The sequence below is a fragment of the Aotus nancymaae genome, unplaced genomic scaffold, assembly GCF_030222135.1.
Source record: "Aotus nancymaae isolate 86718 unplaced genomic scaffold, 86718_ANA_hifiasm-v0.15.2.pri h1tg000188l, whole genome shotgun sequence".
In the NCBI taxonomy this organism is placed as follows: domain Eukaryota; kingdom Metazoa; phylum Chordata; class Mammalia; order Primates; family Aotidae; genus Aotus; species Aotus nancymaae.
Genome location: NW_026988603.1, coordinates 47,684 through 72,500, shown reverse-complemented (window position 1 = coordinate 72,500; position 24,817 = coordinate 47,684). Strand labels below are relative to the sequence as shown.

At 43.1% G+C, this 24,817-nt stretch overlaps 1 protein-coding gene across 1 annotated transcript in view; it reads right to left on the bottom strand.

Moving 5' to 3' along the window:
- LOC135273007 (uncharacterized) overlaps window positions 1-24,817 on the bottom strand; it is a 77,284-nt gene that overhangs the window by 33,649 nt on the left and 18,818 nt on the right. Inside the window, exons 8-12 of the mRNA XM_064371812.1 lie at window positions 9,837-9,923; window positions 9,403-9,501; window positions 5,155-5,269; window positions 4,787-4,873; window positions 2,811-2,883 (exon numbers count right to left, since the gene is read on the bottom strand). Of these exons, the coding sequence (XP_064227882.1) occupies window positions 2,811-2,883; window positions 4,787-4,873; window positions 5,155-5,269; window positions 9,403-9,501; window positions 9,837-9,923 (461 nt within the window). The remainder of the gene's footprint in view (window positions 1-2,810; window positions 2,884-4,786; window positions 4,874-5,154; window positions 5,270-9,402; window positions 9,502-9,836; window positions 9,924-24,817) is intronic.

Below are 24,817 nucleotides of genomic sequence, written 5' to 3'. Positions count from 1 at the left end.
ATCACACCACTGCACTCCAGCCTGGGAAACAGAGCAAGACTCCATCTCAAAAAAAAAAAAAAAAAAAGACATCTTAGTAGGTACAGAGTGGCATTTGTGGTGGTTTCAATTTGTATCTTCCTAATGGCAGTGATGTTGAGCATCTTTTCAAATGCTTAGCAGTCATTTGTAAATCTTTAGATAAATGTCTATTCAGATTTTTACTCATTTCAAAATTGAGTTATTTGCCTTTTTATTTCTTGAGCTGTAATAGTTCTTTCTATATTCTGGATACTACAGCCTTATGATATTAATATATATGATTTACAAATATTTTCTCCCACTTTGTAGGTTTTCACTTTATTCATAGTGTTCTTCGATGCAAAAAAGTTTTTTATAACTTTGATGGAAGTCCAATTTATTTTTAATTTGGTTAGTTGTGCTTTTGGTGCCATATGTAATAGATTGTTTAAACCAAGGTCACAAAAATTTATACCTGTGTTTTCTTCTAAGCTCTTACATTTAGGTCTGTGATCCATTTTTAGTTGATTTTTGTATATGGTATGAAGTAAAGGTCCAGATTCACGCTTTTGCACATGGCTATCTAGTTTGTCCCAGCACCATTTGTGAAAAAGACTATTCTTTCCCCATTGAATTGTCTTGGCTTTGCAGTGGAATATTAATTGACAGTAATTGTAAGGATTTATTTCTAGACTCTTCATTCTATTCCAATGTCCATACATCTATCCTTATGCAAATACCACACTGTCTTGATTACTTTGTAGTAAGTTTTCAAATCACAGGTGTGAGTCCCTCCTACTTTGATCTTCTTTATCAAGATTATTTTGGCTATTCTGAGTTTCTTTTTCCATATAAATGCTGGTGGTCCTGAGGGGAGCTGGGGGGCTTTAGCACCCACCAGGATAACTGTGAAGATGCTTTTATTGTTTCCATTTTATTTCCTATCAATTCACAGGAGGAAAATGTTAAACAGAATTTGGTTAACTAAATTGCTTAAACCAAGGTCAAAAAAATTTATACCTGTATTTTATTCTAAGCGTTGTGTAGTTTTAGCTCTTACATTTAGGTCTGTAATTCATTTTGAGTTGAATTTTGTAAATGGTATGAAGTAAAGGTCCAACTTCATGCTTTTGCACATGGCTATCTAGTTTGTCCAAGCACCATTTGTCAAAAAGACTATTCTTTCCTCATTTAACTTAAAAAAAATCATTTTTTTCTTTTTCTTTTTGCATTCTTTTTTTTTTTTTTTTTTTTTTTGAGATGGAGTTTTGCTCTTGTTACCCAGGCTAGAGTGCAATGGCGTGATCTCGGCTCACCACAACCTCCACCACCTGGGTTCAGGCAATTCTCCTGCCTCAGCCTCCTGAGTAGCTGGGATTACAGGCACGCGCCACCATGCCCAGCTAATTTTTTGTATTTTTAGTAGAGACGGGGTTTCACCATGTTGACCAGGATGGTCTCGATCTCTTGACCTCGTGATCCACCCACCTCGGCCTCCCAAAGTGCTGGGATTACAGGCGTGAGCCACCGCGCCCGGCTCCTTTTGTTTTTAATTGACATATAACAATTATACATGATGGAGTACAGTGTGATGTTTTGATACATGTATATATTGTATAATAATACAATCAGGGTAATTGGCATATTCATCATCTGAAACATTTATTTTTTTTTGAAATGAGGACATTCAAAACTTGTAACTATTTTGAAAAATACAACGCATCACCTGTCCAGTATCACACCAGAACTTACTTCTTCAATCCAACTATAATAGTATCCATTCACCAACCTCTCCCTATCCCCTCTTCCTTCCTACCTTCCCCAGCCTATGGTAACCACTATTCTATCCTCTACTTCTTTATCCTCCATTTTTTTTAACTTTTATTTTAAGTTCAGCAGTACAAGTACAGGTTTGTTACACAGGTAAACTTGTGTCATGGGGTTTGTTGTACCAATCATTTTAAGACTTTTTCCCATACAATTTTCTTAAGCTTTTGGCATCCACTACAATATTTATCTACTGGTAACAAAAAAGAGTAAAGCATTCAAGGAAAATCCATAGGGAGGCAGGAAGACAGCTGGTTGTGTGCACGCTGATTGCTGGCTTCGTCACCGATTTAACATGACTATGGCTCAGGATTTTTATTGGATGTGTGAAATGCTGCTGAGAAAATTAAAGGTACTTGGTGTTTCTTAGCTTCTGTAAAGAACATCATTAACCCCTAGAGCTCCACTTCCAGAACACACCTGGAAGCTGAAAGTGCCTTATCCCCTACCACTCACAAAGGAAGCAATAGCACCCATCTGTTTATAATTAGCAGAAAAAAAAGGAAAAAACCTAAATGCCCAACAATAAGAAAGTGATTATATAACTCGTAAAGCATTTATTTAACAGTCTATCATCGTGGTACTAAAGATAATAATGCATGTGTGTTCCTAGCGTTAGATAAAAACATTTGCTATATAATGTTAAATGGAAATTACGGATTATTTTACAAATAGAATCTAGAAGTGGATCTTGTTTAGTAAAAATCTGACATCTCTTTAGACATATGGGCATAGAGAAAAGTCTGGAAAGTTGTATATTAAAGTGTAACAGTCATTCTGTCTGGACAATAGCATGTTGACTAATTTTACATTTTTTTCTATCTGCAGATCTATCTTTTCCAATTAGTTGTCAACAACCCTGTAAGGGTGGTTATGGGAAAACAGCCCAAACATGCAGCCCATGAGACCCAAGAACCAAGCCAACTTTGGAGATCAGTGAGATCATCTGCACCATAGACCTGAGTTAAGGCGAAACTACTCACTTGTCCAGCAGGTTCTCCCCGGGTATCCGAACCTTGTGAAATATTAAAATCCCATTGTCCACACCATGCAGACCTGGAAAGAATAGAAAGGGGGAATCTATGCGGCATCAGAAGTATTTTCCCTACCACTTCCCACATCTGTCTCCACTAAAATACAAAGCCCTTTATTTCACTTTCAGAATTGTTGGTGCTTTTTCCTTTTGGGTGGGCATGGGGATGTTGTTTCCTTGATGAGCTATGCCTGTTTCTCCCACCAGCCTGGACCCTTCCTCTCTAGCAAGAATGAGGAGAATGGAGAATGGGCTTTCCTTCTGTGCAGCCTGCGTGCTTTGGGGATATGGAGGATGCACACCTACCTCCCAAGCAGTGACTGTGATTAAGAAAGGGAGAGTTCCAAGCAACTGAAAGAATGGTAAGCTGAAGACAGAAGCAGGGAAGCAGGCTTGCTCTCCCCAGGAATGGGGAACAAGTGCCCAAATCCCTCCTCCCTCCCAGTGTTCTCTCATCCGCACACAGAGCAAATTGGTGACAGCAAATGCCTACAAGACAAGGGAAAATAGCCACAAGGACAGCAGGAAGTGGGAGAAGCAATGCGGGGGGCGGAGGTGGTCCTGAAATCTGGCAGACACATTTCCTAAAGACGCCTGCCAGAGTCTGGGGTCTTCTCTTTGGGAAAACTTACAGAGATCGAATCTAAGGGAAAACAATCTGTCTTTAGCAAATGTCTTTATTTAGAACTTCACCCCTTGACAAGGACATACTTGCATTTAGCAGCTTACAAGGACACCAGAGACTTTCTGCTGTTGCCAGTGTTTTCAATGTCTAGCACAACTTCACAGAGCTCGTCCTACTGCTCTGCTCTCAGCAATGTTTGACATGCAAGGCACTTTCAAGGAGCCCAGCCCAGCCAGGGCCTCGGTCACCCCTGGAAGAGACATCTAAAACCCTCACAAACCCACCTACAGCCATGCCTGCAGCTGTGGCAGTGGGCAGTAAGCACTAAGGGCCAGGATGGGACTGTCCCTTTCACCAAAGGATGGGCCACTTCTTCCCTCTTCTCTTCCTGCTTTTCCTTCTCTTTTTTTTTCTTCTCTCTCAGACTCCCTTCCTTGGCTTGGCTTGACCTTGACTATGAGTAGTCGTTGGAGCATACAGGCATGTCCTGATCTCACCAAGCACTATGGGTAAAATCGTATCCATGTGTTGAAAACCTAACCCTTATACCTGTGTATGTGACCTTATTTGAAGATAGAGTCTTTACAGATGTGGTCAAATTAAAATGAGGTCATTGGGGTGGGCTCTAATCTAAATGACTTCTGTCTTTGGTAAGATGGGGCGATTTGGAGACAGATACGCACAGAGGGAGAACACCAGGTTAACATGAAGACAACCATTTACCAGCCAAAGACAGAGTCCTGGAACAAATCATTCCCTCACCATTCTTAGAAAGAACCAACCCTGCTGATACCTTCGTTTTGGATTTCCAGCCTCCAAAACTGTGAGACAATACACTTCTATTGTTTAAGCCCCCCAGTTAATGGTACGACAGCCCTAGCAAACTAAGGCACTGAATTAGTCATTAGGATTCATCAAGGGCCTCATAAGCACATATGTTTAAGCTCCTAAAATAGGTGGCCAGGGGTGCAAAGAAGAGAGCTGCAGCCACCCCTCTGAGAGCCCCCAAGTCTAAGGAGAGAGAAGATAGAACAGCGTTGTGGGCAAAACTGCCTCGTTACTGGGAAATTTGAGAAGCTGGGGGAAAACAGACTAATGCACATTCATAAAAGACAATCTGCAACATTCCTGAACAGTTCTACATAAAAGACTTCAGGAGGCTTCAAAATCCAGACATCTTCCCTGGGGAAGCTTTCTCCACGCTCACTGTCTCAGTGATATAAGGTAGGTCAGTCTCCTTGAGTAGGGTGGGAAGCAGGTAGGAAGGGTGAGCAAAGGAGAGGGGTCACCTGGAAACTCACCCTCCTTGTATGTCATATCAATAGCTGTCACTCCTGGGTACAATCTTCCATTTTCATCCCAGACAGGAACGATGAAACAGTGGGGCCCTAAGAAAGACACAGAGATCATTATTAACCTCTCCTTCCTATAGCTTTACTCATTTCCTGGAATGGTATAAAATTTCTGTGATCCTCAAACTCATTCAGTTCTACAACTGTGCACCACACATGAGAGCGTATAATGTCAGATAAATTTCTTCATGCATATTTAGGAGATAAAGTTAGTACTGAATTATTTACAAGACAAAAGCAACTTTGCGAAATGGGTTTTCACTGGTAAATAATACTAGTGAAGATAATTATTCTAGTTGTCTATGTTGGCGACAAACCTTGAGATCTTCCATCTATGATGAGCTGGGCAAAGACAGCTGCATAATTTCCATACATGGCGTTTCCGATATACATCTTCTCGGCATCTTCACATGGCGTGTCAATTACAAACTCCTACACAGAAACAGCAGAGCAACAGTGTTTCCTTTCCCATGGATCATTTCAACTCTCTGGCTCAAGGCAATGAAAACTGTGAAAACAGACCCACACCGTCCAGGGTGCCGTTTTCAGGGAATTTCACAGCAAAAGAGAAGACAACGGGAAGGTCACCTGGCTCCAGGTCGTGAAACCAATGCGGCTGGCTGTGCTATCACCTCAATTCACTTATTTCACCTCCACTGCAACTTTGAAAATGGCTGGAGATTAAAGTGATTTTTCAAGGAACAATCCAGTCCAGAAAATAAGTTGCCAATTTTCAATCTTTAAAAGGTGTTTGTTCTCTCCCTCCCAGCCTCTCTTCTTTATAATACCGGGCTGACGTGTGCTATTTGGCTGAGCCTACCTGGCTTTAATGTACAAAATCTTTCTTCAGTTATCTCTCTAGACTTCTTCATAGCAAAGTTTTGACCTTTAAATCATCTAACACCAAAACCTCAGAAAGCCCTGGTGGTCTATGCTCAGCTCTCCACACCCCTCACCCGACCTGCAAGATTTCTAAGAAAGGATGGAACATCCAATGATCTGGGCCCTTAGATGGCTTGTCCCAGGGTCCACATCTGTGAGTTGCATTTTGTCTACTGGTGTTCACTCCTTCTGGGCAAATCAGTTGGCTCCTCACTCTTTCCCAGGCTCCGAACCTTCCTGCCTCCATGACATGGGTCTTTGTTTAAATGAAAATCAAGTAATCAAAGGCCAAAACTGTATGCTTGGATACAGTAAGATTGATAGACAGCCATGACTTATTCCTACCATTGCTTAGAGTATCAGCCCAAACAATTTTTATTTTTATAATAAGAAATCCTTCGTTTACTCCTTTGAAAATGCCTCTCTCTTTTCCTGACCAATGTATATCATAATTAAAGTTTCCCAAAAGAGGTTCACATGTTCAAGCTCCTAAAACAGAAGAACTTGTAAATGAGTCTCTTTCTTAGGAGGGAAAAATTTTAGAATGTACCATGCAGTTTGTCTCTGAATATGTCCAAGAATTCCAGCTCAAAACAGTCTGAAACTAACACTGGTCATAAAGAAGCAGGAAGAAAATGCAAGGGTTTTGTTCTCAGGCTCGGCTCAAAACTCCATCTTCTTTTTCCTATGCTCTGGAAGCCGATACAAAGGTCACAGTGGAAATGCTCCCCCTCACTTCTTGGCTCTTCCCAATCTCCCTTGCCACCTGGGTTACCTTTAAGCCTCTTGCCAAAAAGGAAATGGCCCTGCTGCCAGCTCTGAATACAGGGCACCTGGGGCAATTTGGGATCCCAGAGGAAATGGTAGAGAGTGGAACTGCACATTTAATTGGAGTTGACAATATTGAAGATGTGACTGAACTAAATCAACAAGTTATTGATCATGCAAGATTATCTCAGATTTCAGACTATAAAGTATATAGACAACACTTTCCCGCTGGCCAAGAAATACAGTCTTGAAGCCTAAGAAAACATTCTCTGAAATATGTTTGCACAGGGAAACTTTTAACATGTGCAAGGGCCTTTCAGAAACATAAATGGACATGCTGAATCTTTTTAAGAGAAGTCTCTGGAGGCCATCCTTGTCTTATCAGGGCAGCCAGGGCTTCTCAAAGAGAGGCATTACTTGAGGCAGAGTGCAGTGAAAATTAACAGTAACAAAAATACAACCCATGTGGGTGGGGGCATGCTTACACCCAGGGTAAGAAAGGAAAGTGGCAGAGGAAACACTGGACTGGCAGAAAAGATGTGGTGGGATGGGGAAGGGAGCAAGAGGTCACCCGTCCCTATAAACATCTGCTGCACCCTGGGAAAGGAGATTTGTCATTTCTGGCAAAATGCTTGCTTTGGAAAGTTTGCATCAGCCAAAACCCTGGTGTTAAAGCTGCATCTAAATAATGCACACCATGTGTGTCAGTTTCTGTAATTATTTGTTGAAGCAAAATGGTCAGTGTTGTAGGCACTGAAAATGATGCCTTTGGCCAGAGAGTTCATAACCTCATTTATTTAGGCTATTTAGAGTAAAGTATAAAAATAAAACTGTCTCTGATGTCTAAACTATCCATACTACTCCCAATCTACCTCCCAAAAATAAATGTAAAACAACCAACCCACAGGAATGAAAAACCAAAATATGTAAGAGGTTTAAATGATCCCTGGGGAAGAGAACACTTATTTAATACACTCCGGCATTTTGAAAGGGAAATGAAGGGGAAAACACAGAGCCCAATGAAGGGAGAAATCCATTCCCTGCTACGTCAGTTCTCGGAGGCATGAGCTTATGATGGGATTGTTCTCTCTCCCAGCCCCACAGGAGACAGTGTTCACCAGAGGCCCCTCGTCATTATGATTGCAACTTTGCAGGTCCCCTGTCAGACAGTGGCAGCTGCTGAGGCACTCCAGGTAGCTAAGTCATTTATGCTGTTTGGGGAAAATGGGACCAGCGCAGGAAATTATTTTTGTGAAAAAAGCAATAATTGTAAAAAGAAACAAATAAATAAGAGCAGTGGGTGTTTTCCCCTGTCGATGACAGCAAGGTGACCTCAATACCATGGCTTTGGGAGAGTGAAAAAAATTGGCCAGCCAAAAGCCAAAGGATGTTAGGTCAGTCACCACTGGCAGAAAAGCCAGGCTGCCGAGGGCAGTCCCACCCGAACCTAGCTTACTCATTAACTGCATAGCCAGAGTCAGCTGCTTAACCTCTGTGAGCCTCCGTTTCCCCATCTGTAAAGTAGGGACAATAATATCTTTTTATAAGATTACAGAACATTTGAAATGATGTTACAAATGGACTGCTTAGCCTAGTGCCTGGCATATCCATGCTCAGTTAACAGGGTCAGTTTAATGTTGCACTTCTGGGACTGTTGCTGCAAGGAAACAATACTACACAGAAGGAGTTTCCTACAGAGCATGGTGCTTCGCGAGTGGTCAGTGCAGGGCAGTGCTTATTCTTGTTCTTACGATGATCTTGGACATCATGGCTTTTGGAGAGAACTAACATCAGAGCAGGAGGAAAAGAAGGGTATCCTCCAGTACACCCCGCCCCTGAATCCATCATTCCAGACACTGGCCACCTCCAACCAGCATTCGTGGGTCAGGAAACTCTGCTAACAAAAATCCACACACTCAAGGACAAACTGCAAAAACAAAGAACAGACAGAGCGGAGCAGCTGCATAGCCAGGCAGCACCTGCAGCCACGCTCAGGCACGTGCTTGCACACCCAGACTGACACAGCCTCATTTCTAGAAAGAACCTCAACATGTATTTATCCCTTTGTAATTCTTAGGAACACCCAATATTAAGCAAGAAACTATAAAGAAGAGTGAGATAAGTACACAGGTGCTTTCTTTTTCCATGGTTGGCGGTGGGGTGGGAGGTGGCTGTAGGAGTTAAAGAGATGGGCATGAGGGTTACAGAGCAGCGTCCCCACGGTACGTTGTGATCCACTATGGACAGAGATAGCAGCGTAGAGAGACTTAGTTAACATCTTTTTAATTATCAAGAAGGGAAGGGAAAGGAAGAAAAACAAAGAAAAGGAAAGGAAGAGAAAGAAAAGAATGAAAAGGAAAAACCTTAGCACTGACCACACGTAGTAAAGGTAGAACAGTCAGATTGTTTGGTGCCACTCTTGTTTCTGTTGTCATGTAAAATGTCAGTGCAGGTCAAGGTGAGGGACAGCACATGATCCCAGTACAGACGACTCAGCTCCTGCTAAGGCAGCCCCAGCACAGTCTGTGCCCTCCTGACACATGGCACAATGGAGAGAACCAGCAAAGGCTTCTCCTCCAGTCCTTTCCTGCTACTGTTAGGAAAGGCTAACCAAATGGCTTTAGTGTTCTTCTCTTGGAGTTATGACAAGGGATTACATTCACAAGTGCACATAAAGTGTTGGAGCAGTGCCCAGTGCCTCAAACGTACCATATAAATGTTGGCTGGTGTTGGGTTCATGATGGCTGAGCACATATCCACCTCTATTAAAACACATAGACATTTACTCTGAATCTCAGCTCTCTTGGCCAAAAAGCACACACAGAGAGTGTGAAGCTGGACACAGAAAGAAGGAGATCTGGTTCTGTTCAGGTTTTCTGCTGCCGTGGACGGCAGGAGAAGGACAGATTCCTCACCTGGGCAGAGAGGTCAAAGGTGGCTTCAGTCTGGATCCCTCTCACGTTGCTCCCATGGCCCCTCTTGGTCGTTGCAAACATCCCAGTGTATTTCTGCTCCTGTAGTTTACCAGATGTTAGAAGGGAATTAGCTGGTCTGACAGTTGCTCCAAATGCAGATCTCCCAGACCATTAAGAAAGATGGTGAGAGAGAGAGAGGTGGGTTGGAGAAAATTATTAAAACACAGTCTGATGATAGCGAATGTGAGTTTAACAACATGATAGGCTCAATGCAATACAAAAAAGATAGTCTTGGAATTTTCATTCTCAACAAGATTTTTGATGACAGAAATTGTTTTATTTTGTTTTTCTTCAAACACATACATATGCATATCTATCTACTACATATTTTTAAGGCTTTCCATAGAAGACCAATATGGAGGAAAACATCATACCTGGAGTGGCTGAAACCACTTAGTAACATGTTCAGGGCTGCCGAGATTCCTGATAGCACCACCAAATAGCCAATAAATTATTCCACACTGGAAACAAGGGCAATACAAACCATCATTAGCAACAGGCAACAATCTAAAGACAATTAAATCCATGGCCAAACTCCTCAGGAAGCAGCTATTCAGCTCCCTGTGCTTTACGTAAGCCCTGCAAGTGGCATGCTTCTTTGCCCTTCCTCTTCTCTGCCTGGTGAGCTCCAGTTTCTCTCTGCAGATGTGGCTCATGAGTCACTCTCCTGGAGAGGCCCTCCCAAGTCCACAGAAAGTCAGTCCTCTATCCTCAGGCCTCCCAGATCCCCCCATCAAATGAAAGCTCTGAAACACAGAACAATTCTGTTTTGTCCTCTCAGGATCTAGCTTGGGGCCTGAGGGAGAAGACATGTAACAAGTGCATGTGCAATGACCCTTGATGCTGACCCCTGTCTGCGGAGGTGAGTCCTGCTATGAGAAACAGCGTTTCCTTTCAGGAAGACAGAATGGAAGAGGCGATGCTGCAAAACGAGCAGGCACACAGCTTGGGAGGAGTGCCCTGGGTTCTAATACCAGGTCAGCTACCCACTGGCTGGAGGATCTTGGACAAAGACATAGTAGCCTCGGCTTCCTCATCTGAAAAATAAATGGTGAGAGTACTTGCTTACTGAGCTACACACACACAAGCTTGTTGACTCTCACAACAACCGTGGAGAGAAACTGTCATCATCACAATTTAATTCTGGAAACTGGGATTCATGGAGGGAAAGTGTCTTACCCAAGGCCACACCCTCAGAAAGTGGGCAGGACTGAGGCTGAAACCCAAGATGCCTAATGCCTAATAGTGCTTCATATGGTGGCCATGAGGATTCAGTGAGTCAACCACCAAGCCCTTTGCTTGGTCTTTTGTGGGTTTTTAGTTTGTTTTTTTTTAAGAGACAGGGTCTCACTTTTTCACCCAGGCTGGAAAGCAGTGGCACGATCACAGCTCACGTTGCATGGTTAAACTCCCAGGTTCAAGTGATCCTCCTGCCTCAGCCTCCTGAATAGCTGGGACTAGGGACTACAGGCACACACTACCTCACCTGGCTATCTTTTTTTTCATTTTTAGTAGAGATGAAGTCTTGCTATGTTGCCCAGTCTGGTCTCAAACTACTGAGCTCAAGAAATCCTCCCACCTCGGCCTCCTGAAGGGCTGGGATTACAGGCATGAGCCACCATGCCCAGTCTGCCTGGTCTTTTGTGAATCCTGGAAAAGTGTCCCTGACAAAAAGGAGGAGGAAGAGAAAGAGGATGAGGATGAGAAGGAGAAGGAAAAGAAACAGGAAGAGGCAGAGTGGCTTGAGCAGGGCCATTTGGAAGGAGCAGGGTGACTGACTGCAAAGACAGAAGAATTTGAATGTAGGGACATTTGCTGTGTCTGCAGGTCAGAGTTCCTTTCCTGTCCTAGCTATACAATCCTAATCTTCACCTGGGGAGCCCTCCTCCCCTACAATCTGTCCAAGTGGTTTGTGGGTGATGTTGACAGCACCCCCAGCTTTAGGATGAGTTGGGAGCCCAGGACTGGCCCGACAATGGCTCTCAGGATGGATTCGTGATCTGGGTGGGTCCATTTGAAGTGCAAGCCAGGACACAAGGCTGAGCTATTGTGAAAGAAAAGGCCTCTTTCGTGATGCTATGGAATCTGGAGGATGGAAGCCTGGAGCCATATAGCCATGAACTGGTGAATGACGCCAAAGTTTGAGGACCAGGTTGGGGGAAGGAGGCAGAGTAGAGAGATGAGAGAGACCAGGTCCTGCACACCCAGACCTGAAGCCTGCTGCACCCTAAACTCTTAAATTACAGCAGCCAATAACTGCCTTTTTTGCTTAGGCAAGGTTAGAGTGGACTTTTTTTTTCCTGGGGCCACTTCATCTAGATGAGCTCTCTGTTCATTCCCCATATGTATGAACGACCTGGTATTAACTTTGTGAAATGGTACTTGATCAATTCTAGCAGCTCGGACCAGCTAACATGCTCTGGCATCAGGACAGATGAATTTCACTAGTCACATCTGATATGTGAAGTGCTTTTCATTTGGAGAATCATAAATTATCCTGGGAAGATGATTCACACCCTGATGACTCAGCTCACTTCTCTACAGAATCATTGCGGGCACTGCAAATTGCATTACTAATTCCAACACGGGAAATGGAAGCAACCAAATGGTACATGTTTTTCCCTAAACCATTATTTGGGGAGTTAAGTCTTAAAAACTATTTTTCTAAAACTAAAACAAGTTAGGTTTTCTACCTCTAAATATCTTTGGCTGGTGTCTAATACACTCTTGACAATATATTCCTTTTCTAGGTTTTAAATCCTTTCCTTCTCTTCAGGAAGAGGAAAAAAAAAACCTAGAGTGTTTTATCTACATTTTGAAAGCCCCATGCATGAAATGTCTTGGCACCCTGGGCTGTGGAAGTGAACCTGTAAGTTTGCAGGAAACTACAGCAGTTGACAGAGGCAGCGTCTGCATGACCTCAATCCACACAGTCAGGTAAAGTGTGGGGTTCATTTCCCACAAAATCCATATCCTCTGAATGGCAGGTAATGCAACCAAGCCAGGCCAAATGCAGGTGGAGATCCTGGGGATTGGAAGTGGAGAGCTCCCTAGCCTGACACGCTTTCAGCAGGTGCCTCCTGGGAGAAGCATGGGCTCCAGCCCACAGGCCAGGAAGGAGACAGACAGGGAAGTGGGGAAGTAGAGGGATTTGGGGGAGATTCTGGAGGCAGAGCTGGTGGAATGGATTTGGGAGGAGAAGGAAAGAGAGGACTCTGGAGGACACCTGGGTCTGTAACCTGAGTTTTCAGGAGGATGAGGACCTATTGATTGCAGTGGAACTGCTTGGAGGAGGGGCTGGGAGGGGCCAGAAGGAGGGAATGGACTCCTTAAAACAGAAATACTGAGGCTGATGGAAGGTAGGCATCAACCCATCACATAGGAGTGTCACAAGTGTCCTCTCGGAGGACATTTGTGGCATGCCTGTCAGACTACCCAGCATCCTGTCCCCAGCAGGCCTCAGGGAACAGGACACAGAGAGGACCATTTGCTCTGAGAGAGACTGCAAAGATCAATGGTAAGAGAGAAAAAGTAGAGTTGGTGGGGAGACGCCTAATGAAAACTCCAACTTCAAACATGCACCCACCTTGTTTGAGAAAGCCCTCTCTCCTTTCTCACTTGTCAAGGGAAGAAAAAGGACAGCTATGACATGGAGCATTTGAGGTAATATGCCCAATGAGGGTCGGCAGCAGCCTCCAGAGGCCACAGTGCAAGCTAGCTGAGGGCTGGGAGGTGTAGCCAGGATAGTTCACAGGGGCTAAAGGACGGAACTATGGCAGGGCTTCTTAGCTTCTGAATAAAAAGTAAAAGGAGACATCCTGAAATGGAAGGGAAATCTGGTGGGTTAGAGCTGGGAAGGCAGGCTGGTTGCACCTCAACACACTAACGGAGCTACTACCTGGAAGACTGCGGGGCTGGGTCCCCAGCCACGTCCCAGGAGGTTACAGTCCCCACCACTTATGAAGCTCCTGCTACTAGCGAGGCTTGGCATGGGGATCCTTGTAGGCATTACTGATCTAAATCAACACACAGCCTATGAATGGGCATTAGCAATGCCATCTTTACAGAGTGTCCCCCTGCCATGATGGACCAGTGAGGTCTATCCCATGGGCAGGAAGCCAGCTGGCTTCCTGGCTGCAATAGGCCAGGCCATTCCTATACAACAGTCCAACAAGGGTCTCCTAAAGAGACTTCAAGTGTATTCAGGATCTCCTAATTCCAAGAGCAAATTTTCACAAATAGAAAACTGGAAGTGTTTTTTTAGACAGTGGGAACCCAGAAATGGACAGAATTTTTTTACCCACAAAATTCATATGTTGAGGCCCTAACCCTAATGTGATGGTATTTGGAGATGGAAACTTTGGGCAATGGTCAAGGTTAGATGAGTTCATGAGGGTAGGACTCCCATAATGGGATTAGTGCCTTTAAAGAAGAGGAAAAAAGACCAGTACCTCTCTCCACCAATGAGGACACAATGAGAAGGTGGCTGTCTGCAAGGCAGGAAAAGAGCCCTTACCAGAACCTGACCATGCTGGCACCCCGATCTTAGACTTTACGGCCTCCAGAAAGGTGGGAAAATAAATTTCTGCTGTTGGAGCCATCCAGCCCATGGTATTTTGTTATGGCAGTCCAAGAAGGTTAAGACAGATAGTAGGATGAATCAAATAAGGGAAAGGAGGAGAGCGAGATCCAAGATGGCCGGTTAGGAGCAGCTCAGGATTGCAGCTCCCAGTGAAAGCGCAGAGGGTGAGTGGACGCTGCATTTCCAGACAGATTTTTATTGCCCACAGACCAGGAGATTCCCAGGCGGAGGAGCCCCACGGGTCGCCAGCGCGGCTGTTTTGCCGGCGCCCCGGCACAGTGGTTCCCGGCGCAGAGTAAACGGGACTGGGTCCCCTTTTAGCCAGCAGTGAAGCTCTAGGAAGGCAGAGTCGCTCATTCATCTGATTAAAAAAAAGGGGACTGAAACAGGGAGCCAGGCCAGGAGATTCCCAGGCAAAAATGTGCCGCGAATCTCAGCACCGCTGTTTCAGCTGGCGCAGTTGGTCACCGCAAAGGAAATCACACAGATCCCGGTGCCATTTCAACAGGCAACTAGAACACCTGGGAGAGAGTCGACCGTTCAACTTAAAAAAAAAAAGGCTCTGAGGCAGGGAGCCAGGTGATCAGGCTTGGCTGGTCCCACCCCCATAAAAAAAAAAACTGCGATTGGAAACACTCTGGGCTAAGAGTTTCACAGCAAGCACAGCTGAACCCAGGACGGTCCAGCTCTGTAGGGGAGCGGCATCCGCCATTACCGACTCACTCCACCACTACGGAGGTAGTCCACCATTGCTGAGGCAGCCTGCCATTGCCGAGGCAACCTGCCATTACAGAGAGAGTACGCCAATACAGAGGTGGGCCACCATTGCCGAGGCAGTTCTAACTACACCCATATAAACAGGATGGCAGGGAAGTTCACACAGCAGCTGGGCGGAGCCCACAGCAGCTCAGCAAAACCTCGCAGGCAGACAGTGACTAGGCTACCTCCTTGCTGGGCAGGGCAGCCCTGAAAAAAAAAAAAAAAAAAAGGCAGAAGCACAAAGGAAACTCATAAATAAAGTCCCAACTCCCAGGGACAGAACACCTGGAAAAAAAAAGGGGTTTATGAATTCTGCTGCAGCAGACATAAACGTACCTGCCCAGCAGCTCTGAATGAACAACAGAGCTCACAGCTCAGTACTTGAGCTCCTATAAAGGACAGACTGTCTCCTCAAGCAGCTCCTTGACCCCCGTATATCCAAAGAGTCACCTCATAAAGGAGACCTCAGACTGACATTTGGCGGGTATCCTTCTGGGACAAAGATAGCAGAAGAAGAAACTGGTAGCAACCCTTAGAGTTCTGCAGCTGCTGCAGGTGATCCCTAGGCAAGCAGGGCCTGGAGTGGACCTCAGCAGTCCTACAACAGAGGGGCCAGACTGTTAGAAGGAAAACTAAGAAACAGAAATAACTTCATCATCAACAAAAGGGATGTCCACTCAGAGACGCAATCTGAAAGTCAGCAACTACAAAGACGACAGGTGGATAAATCCACAAAGATGGGAAGAAACCAGCGCAAAAAGGATGAAAACACCCAAAACCAGAACACCTCTCCTCCTACAAGGGATCACAGCTCCTCACCAGCAAGGGAACAAGTCTGGATGGAGAATGAGTGTGATGAAATGACAGAATCAGGCTTCAGAGGGTGGGTAATAAGAAACTTCTGTGAGCTAAAAGAACATGTTCTAACCCAATGCAAAGAAACTAAGAACCTTGAAAAAAGATCTGAAGAAATGCTAACGAGAATGGACAACTTAGAGAGGAATATAAGTGAATTGATGGAGCTGAAAAACACAACACGAGAACTTTGTGAAGCATGCACAAGTTTCAACAGCCGAATCAACCAAGTAGAAGAAAGGATATCAGAGGTCGAAGATCAACTCAATGAAATAAAACGAGAAGGCAAGATTAGAGAAAATAGGGTAAAAAGGAATGAACAAAGTCTCTAAGAAATATGGGACTACGTGAAAAGACCTAATCTGTGTTTGATAGGTGTACCTGAATGTGACGAAGAGAATGAATCCAAGCTAGAAAATTTCCCCAGGAAAACTTCCCCAACCTAGCAAGGCAGGCCAATATTCGAGTCCAGGAAATACAGAGAACACCACAAAGATATTCCTCAAGAAGAGCAACCCCAAGGCACATAATCGTCAGATTCACCAGGGTTGAAATGAAGGAGAAAATACTAAGGGCAGCCAGAGAGAAAGGTCGGGTTACCCACAAAGGGAAGCCCATCAGATTCACAGCAGATCTCTCAGCAGAAACCCTACAAACCAGAAGAGAGCAGGGGCCAATATTCAACATCCTTAAAGAAAAGAACTTTCAACCCAGAATTTCATATCCAGCCAAACTAAGCTTCATAAGTGAAGGAAAAATAAAATCCTTTGTGAACAAGCAAGTACTCAGACATTTCATCACCACCAGGCCTGCTTTACAAGAGCTCCTGAAAGAGGCACTACACATAGAAAGGAAAAGCCAGTACCAGCCATTCCAAAAACATACCAAATGGTAAAGAGCATCAACACAATGAAGAACCTGCATCAACTAATGGGCAAAACAGCTGGCTAGCATCAAAATGGCAGTATCAAATTCACACATAACAATATTAACCTTAAACGTAAATGGACTAAATGCCCCAATCAAAAGACACAGACTGGCAAATTGGATAAAAAGCCAAAACCCATTGGTGTGCTGTATCCAGGAAACCCAGATCACATGCAAGGATACACAAAGGCTCAAAATAAAGGGATGGAGGAAGATTTACTAAGCAAATGGAGAGCAAAACAAAAGCAGGAGTGGCAATTCTCATCTCTGATAAAATAGACTTTAAAGCAACAAAGATCAAAAGAGACAAAGAAGGACATTACATAATGGTAAAAGGACCAATGCAACAAGAAGAGCTAACGATCCTAAATATATATGCACCCAATACAGGAGCACCCAGATACATAAGGCAAGTTCTTAATGACTTACAAAGAGACTTAGACTGCCACACAATAATAGTGGGAGACTTTAACTCCCCATTGTCAATATTAGACAGATCAACGAGACAGAAAATTAACAAGGATATCCAGGACTTGAACTCAGACCTGGACCAAGCAAACCTAATAGACATTTACAGAACTCTCCACCCCAAATCCACAGAATATACATTCCTCTCAGCACCACATCACACCTACTTTAAAATTGACCACATAATTGGAAGTAAATCACTCCTCAGCAAATGCAAAAGAATGGAAATCATAACAAACAGTCTCTCAGACCACGGTGCAATCAAGTTAGAACTCAGAATTCAGAAACTAAACTCAGAACTGCACAGCTTCATGGAAACTGAACAACTGGCTCTTGAATGTTGACTGGATAAACAATGAAATGAAGGCAGAAATAAAGATGTTCTTCGAAACCAATGAGAATAAAGACACAACATACCAGAAACTCTGGGATACATTTAAAGCAGTCTCTAGAGGAAAATATATAGCAATAAGTGCCCACATGAGAAGAAAGGAGAGATCTAAAATTGACACCCTATCTTCAAAATTGAAAGAGCTAGAGGAGTAAGATCAAAAAAACTCAAAACCTAGCAGAAGACAAGAAATAACTAAGATCAGAGCAGAACTGAAGGAGATAGAGACACAAAAAACCCTTCAAAAAATCAATAAATCAGGAGCTGATTTTTCAAAAATATCAACAAAATAGACAGACCACTAGCCAGATTAATAAAAAAGAAAAGAGAGAATAACCAAATAGATGCAATAAAAAATGATAAAGGGGATATCACCACAGATTCCACAGAAATTCAAACCATCATCAGAGATTATTACAAGCAACTCTATGCACATAAACTAGAAAACCAGGAAGAAATGGATAAATTCCTGGACAGTGGCCTCCTCCCAAGCCTAAACCAGGAAGAAGTCGAAACCCTGAATAGATCAATAACAAGGTCTGAAGTTGAGGCAGCAATTAAGAGCCTACCACCCAAAAAAAGCCCAGGTCCAGATGGGTTCACAGCTGAATTCGACCAGACATACAAAGAGGAACTGGAACTATTCCTTCTGACACTATTCCAAATAATCCAATAAGAGGGAATCCTTCCCAAATCATTTTATGAGACGAACATCATCCTGATACCAAAACCCAGCAGAGACTCAATAAGAAAAGAAAACTTCAGGCCAATATCCATGATGAACATAGATGCAAAAATCTTCAATAAAATACTGGCAAGCTGATTGCAACAGCACATCAAAAAGCTTATCCACCATGATCAAGTAGGATTCATCCCGGGGATGCAAGGTTGGTTCAACATACACAAGTCTATAAATGTAATTCACCACATAAACACAACCAAAGACAAAAACCACATGATTATCTCAATTGATGCAGAGAAGGCCTTTGACAAAATTCAACAGCCCTTTATGCTAAAAACCCTCAATAAACTAGGTATTGATGGAACGTATCTCAAAATAATAAAAGCTATTTATGACAAACCAACAGCCAATATCATACTGAATGGGCAAAAACTGGAAGCATTCCCTTTGAAATCTGGCACTAGACAAGGATGCCTTCTCTCACCACTCCTATTCAATATAGTACTGGAAGTTCTAGCCAGAGCAATCAGGCAAGAAAAAGAAATAAAGGGTATTCAAATAGGAAAGGAGAAAGTCAAATTGTCTCTATTTGCAGACGACACCATTGTATATCTAGAAGACCCCATTGTCTCAGCACAAAATCTCCTGAAACTGATAAGCAACTTCAGCAAAGTCTCAGGATATAAAATCAATGTGCAAAAATCACAAGCATTCCTATACACCAATAACAGACTTAAAGAGAGCCAAATCAAGAATGAACTGACATTCACAATTGCTACAAAGAGAATAAAATATCTAGGAATACAACTAACAAGGAATGTAAAGGACCTCTTCAAGGAGAACTAGAAACCACTGCTCAACGAAATAAGAGTGGACACAAACAGATGGAGAAACATTCCATGTTCATGGTTAGGAAGAATCAATATCGTGAAAATGGCCATACTGCCCAACGTAATTTAGAGTTTCAATGCTATCCCCATCAAGCTACCAATGACCTTCTTCACAGAACTGGAAAAAACCACCTTAAACTTCATATGGAACCAAAAGAGAGCCCGCATAGCAAAGTCAATTCTAAGCCAAAAGAACAAAGTGGGAGGCATCACACTACCAGATTTCAAACTATACTACAAGGCTACAGTAATCAAAACAGCATGGTGCTGGTACCAAAACAGAGATATAGACCAATGGAATAGAACAGAGGCCTCAGAGGCAACACAACATATCTACAACCATCCGATCTTTGACAAACCTGACAAAAACAAGCAATGGGGAAAGGATTCCCCATTTAATAAGTGGTGTTGGGAAAACTGGCTAGCCATGTGCAGAAAGCAGAAACTGGACCCCTTCCAGACACCTTACACGAAAATTAACTCCAGATAGATTAAAGACTTAAACATAAGACCTAACACCATAAAAACCCTAGAAGAAAATCTGGGCAAAACCTTCAGGACATAGGCATAGGCAAGGACTTCATGACCAAAACACGAAAAGCATTGGCAACAAAAGCCAAAATAGACAAATGGGACCTAATCAAACTCCACAGCTTCTGCACGGCAAAAGAAACAGTCATTAGAGTGATTCGGCAACCAACAGAATGGGAAAACATTTTTGCAATCTACCCATCTGACAAAGGGCTGATATCCAGAATTTACAAAGAACTAAAACAGATTTACAAGAAAAAAGCAAACAAGCTCATTCAAAAGTGGGTGAAGGATATGAACAGACACTTTACAAAAGAAGACATACATGAGGCCAACAAACATATGAAAAATGCTCACCATCACTGGTCATTAGAGAAATGCAAATCAAAACCACATTGAGATACCATCTCACACCAGTTAGAATGGCGATCATTAAAAAATCTGGAGACAACAGATGCTGGAGAGGATGTGGAGAAATAGGAACACTTTTACACTGTTGGTGGGAGTGTAAATTAGTTCAACCATTGTGGAAGACAGTGTGGCGATTCCTCAAGGACCTAGAAATAGAAATTCCATTTGACCCAGCAATCCCGTTACTGGGTATATATCCAAAGGATTATAAATCATTCTACTCTAAGGACACATGCACACGAATGTTCATTGCAGCACAGTTTACAATAGCAAAGACCTTGAACCAACCCAAATGCCCATCGATGATAGACTGGACAGGGAAAATGTGGCATATATACACCATGGAATATTATACAGCCATAAAAAACGATGAGTTCGCGTCCTTTGTAGGGACATGGATGAACCTGGAAACCATCACTCTCAGCAAACTGACACAAGAACACAAAATCAAACACCGCATGTTCTCACTCATAGGCAGGTGTTGAACAATGAGAACACAAGGACACGGGGAGGGGAGCACTACACACTGGGGTCTGTTGGGGGGAAATAGGGGAGGGACAGCAGTGGGTGGGGAGTTGGGGAGAGATAGCACGGGGAGAAATGCCAAATATAGGTGAAGGGGAGGAGGGCAGCAAATCACATTGCCACCTGTGTACCTATGCAACAATCTTGCATGTTCTTCACATGTACCCCAAAACCTAAAATGCAATTAAAAAAAGAATCCATACAATTATGCACAAAGAAAAAAATAACAAATAAGGGAAAGGAGACAGTCATAGAGAAGCAGGAAAGGAAGCATGACTGGTTTCTTTCAGCCTTAGTTAGAGTCCTTCCAGATTGCATCCATGTTTTTGGCAGGAAACTTGGGCTGGCTCACAAGCTAGAGTGGGGATTCAAAGCACCAATAAAGACAATGTTTTTCCCTGGTACCTCGCTAGTGTGCTCACCCCTGTCGCTGTGAGCCACTCTTGGAGTCAGCCCCCAGCCCTGCTAGCACTTGACTATGTGAGTACAAATGAGTTTGTCCAAAGTACTTAGGGAAATGCAAAGCCACTGGATAAACAGACCGAGAGAGAGAGAGAAAAAAAATGGGCTTGAACATGCAGGGCATAGCTGATTTTGATAAATTGATGTTGACGCCTCTTCCTCAGATTGACAGCTAGCTCCTGTGAAAGACAGTGGCTCTTGAGCTGGCAGCAGCATCTGGGGAACCCCTGACTGACCCAGAGCTCACAGGATCTGTTTCCAGCACAGCACATGCCCTCCTGGCATCTCCTCCATCACCAGTAGAAAAGACAGCCACAGTCCTCCTGGGGGCTGCACAATCTATAGTTTCCTCTAATTGTCTAGGGTTCCAAGCTCCAAAAAAAAAAAAAAAAAAAAATCTCCTACAATTACCGATATGTGGGACAGCAGGGTTAATAATATTTTTTGATTGTTATTTTTATGTGTGGCAAAATATATATAGTACAAAGTTTGCCATTTTAGCCACTTTTAAGTATACAATTCAGTGGCATTAAGTACAGCCACAATGTTGTACAACCATCACAAATGTTTCCAAAACATTTTTATCATTGCAAACAAAAACTCTGTACCTATTAAGCAATAACTCCCATTCTCCCCTCCCTCCCACCTCTCGTTATCTCTAATCTACCTTCTGTCTTTATGAATTTTTCTATTCTAGATATTGTATATAAGCAGACTCATATATTTGTCCTTTTATGTCTGGCTTATTTCACACAACGATTTCAAGGTTCATCCACATTGTGGTATGTGTCTGAACTTCATTCTTTTTTATAGCTAAACAATATTCCATTGTGTGTATATACCACATTTTGTTTATCCACTCCTCTGTTGACGGAAATGTGGCTTGTTTCAGCTTTTAGCTATTGTGAATCATGCTGCAATGAACATTGGCACACAAGTATTTATTGCAGTCCCTACTTTCAATTCTTTGGAGTATGTATCCAGTTAGTGCAATGCTGGGCTACACAGTAATTTTTACGTCCTACTTTTTGAGAAACCACCATATTGTTTTGTTTTTATGTATATATTTAATACTCAAATATTGACACTTATGAGTACCAAGAATGTAAGGGTTATAGTTTTCAAGGAGTTTTCCCTCTAGTGGTAGTGACAGAAATAAAGTAATTCCATGAATAAATACATAGATTCAAAATGGGTACAGGTTACGGCAGAAAACCATAAAAAGCAAAGACAGGTGACAGCAAGTGGATGGGACTCAAGTTGCAGGCTTGAGAGGGGCATCCCTGTGGGAAGGACACTTTAGCTGGGACGTGAAGAATGAATAGGGGTCAGCCAGGTGAAGGAGGGGAAAGACCAAGCTAGGGCTGGTAGCAAGTGGTCCAAAGGTGGGTAAAAGGAGCCAGAAGAAGGGGACAGTGGAACAGACATGACCAGGGCCACACTTGCAAGGACCCATAGGCAACAACAATGATTAGAGGATGTTTCTAAAGCATAATGGGAAAAAAGAGGTTTTAAACAGGAGAGTGGAGTGACCACAGAAGTATTTCAAACAACTTTTTCTTTAAGTCCATGCCAATTTCCTTCTAGGATACTCAGAAGTTTTCAAAAAAATGTATTATGGAAAAAAAATCACACAAAATAGAAGCATATAATGAACTCAAAGATGGCCAGCGCATGGCCCATTTTTCTTCATCTCCCTCCCCCCAGCCACCCCCATGTACTTTCCCCTTCCTACACCCCAGGCTATACTGATGTTTATCCCTGACATCATATTAGGTCTTCCCTGAATATTTCCAATACATACGTAAAAGATACAGATTCTTTTTTAAAACATAGCCCTAAAATCATTATCCCACCTAAAAATATAATAATCACTCTCTAATATCATCAAACGTCCAATGTTCAGACTTCCCCAACTGACACACAATTTTTTTTTTAACAGATAGTTTGCTGTTTGAACCAAGATGTAAATAGGATACGCACATTGCAATTGGTTACAATGCTTCTTAAGTCTGCTTTAAGCCACAGGTTGCCCCTTCCCTCATTCATTCAGACATTCCCTTTTCAGCTCCTTGGACTAAGCTCAGTGCAAGACCCTGGAAACCAGAGAAGAGGGCTCCCTACCCAGAGAGCTGCCACCACCCGTGGAGCTATCCCTATGGTCACAATCCACAGAGGCCTGCTAAAGAGAAGGTAGGTGGCAGGGTGGGGTGGGGGTGCAGTATGGTAAAAGCACAAACTGGGATCATAGGAGTCTGGACCAGGATCCTCTGGTATTCCTGAGAGGGAATCTATCTGTTGCATCTCAGCTAACTGCTCTCTCTGAAAGCCACAGCCAACTCATCCAAGAGGGAAGAGATCATGCCTGGCTGAAATCACAGAAAGCCTAGTCTTCCTGGAAAAACCTGATGGTGGACACACCCCCACAAGATGGCACTCACAGATTCCTTTGTTTTTAATTCCTACCTACCCATAGACAATGTCTACACCAAACTGAAATCACCACCATATTGGACTCACTGCCAATTGACCTGGCTTCTTGTCTGATCATTTTGTCTTCATGTTCTAGTTGTAATTTTTCCTCTTTGGGGACATCAGGACTGGGTGTTTGGATATGAGAAATTATTTTGAGACCCAGTGGTGTCCAGGGAGGGAAAGGAGGCCCCCATGAATGACTCTCTGCTGGAAGGCCTGGGCAGCATGAGTGGCTGCAGGAGACACACCCACCTGAGCTATTTTGTTCACCATCCTTGGTAAGCAGGAACATGCAAGATAATTGTCTTCCCTCAAGACAATAAGAAGCTATTTTATAAAAATCTGCCAAAAATGGAGAAGTCTAAGAATTCCAAGTATGAGAGAGGATATGGATCTACAGAATCCGATTACATGCTGTTGGTAGGAATGTGAATTGATGCACTAACTTTGAAGAATAGATTAACACTACTCTTTAAGCATTCATTCATCCTGTAACTAGCAATTCCATTCCTAGTTGAATACCTAAGGAAAGATTTTACCCATGTTCAACATCAGACATACACAAGAGTATTCACAGCAGCAGTTTTCAAATTAGCAAAATCCTGGAAACAACATCAGAAAGTGGATGAACAAATGCTGTGGTATATCACACAAAGGAATATTACACAGTGGTCAAAACATTCTTCCATTGCTATGTCATTCCCCAAATGGCAAAACTATAAAGATGGAGAACAGATTAGCGGTTGCCAAAAGGCAGGGATAGAGTGGAGGCCAAATGAAACTGTAAAGGGGTAGCACCAGGAAGTTTCTTTCTAATGATGGAACAGTTCTATATCTTTTTTCTTTTCTTTTCTTTCTTTTTTTTTTTTTTTTTTCTGAGACAAAGTCTCACTCTTGTCCCCCAGGCTAGAATGCAATGGCATGATCTGGGCTCACTGCAAGCTCTGCCTCCTGAGTTCAAATGATTCTCCCGCCTCGGTCTTCCAAGTAATTGGGATTACAGGCATGTACCACCACGCCTGGCTAATTTTTGTATTTTCAGTAGAGACGGGGTTTCACCATGTTGGCCAGGCTGGTCTCAAACTCCTGACCTCAGGTGATCCACCCACTTCAGCCTCCCAAAGTACTGAGATTACAGGCATGAGCCACCGTACCCCTCCAGTTCTATATCTTGATTGTGGTAGTGGTTACATGAATCTACATATGGGGTCAAACTGCATAAAACTATACACACACACACACACACAAAATTAAGTGCATGTAAAAACTAGTGAAATCTGAATAGCATCTATGTCCTATTTAACAGTGCTGTACTAATATTGATTTCCTGCTTTACATCGCATTACTGCTATATAAGATGTCACCATGACTAAAGGGTTCTCATGACCTGATGTACT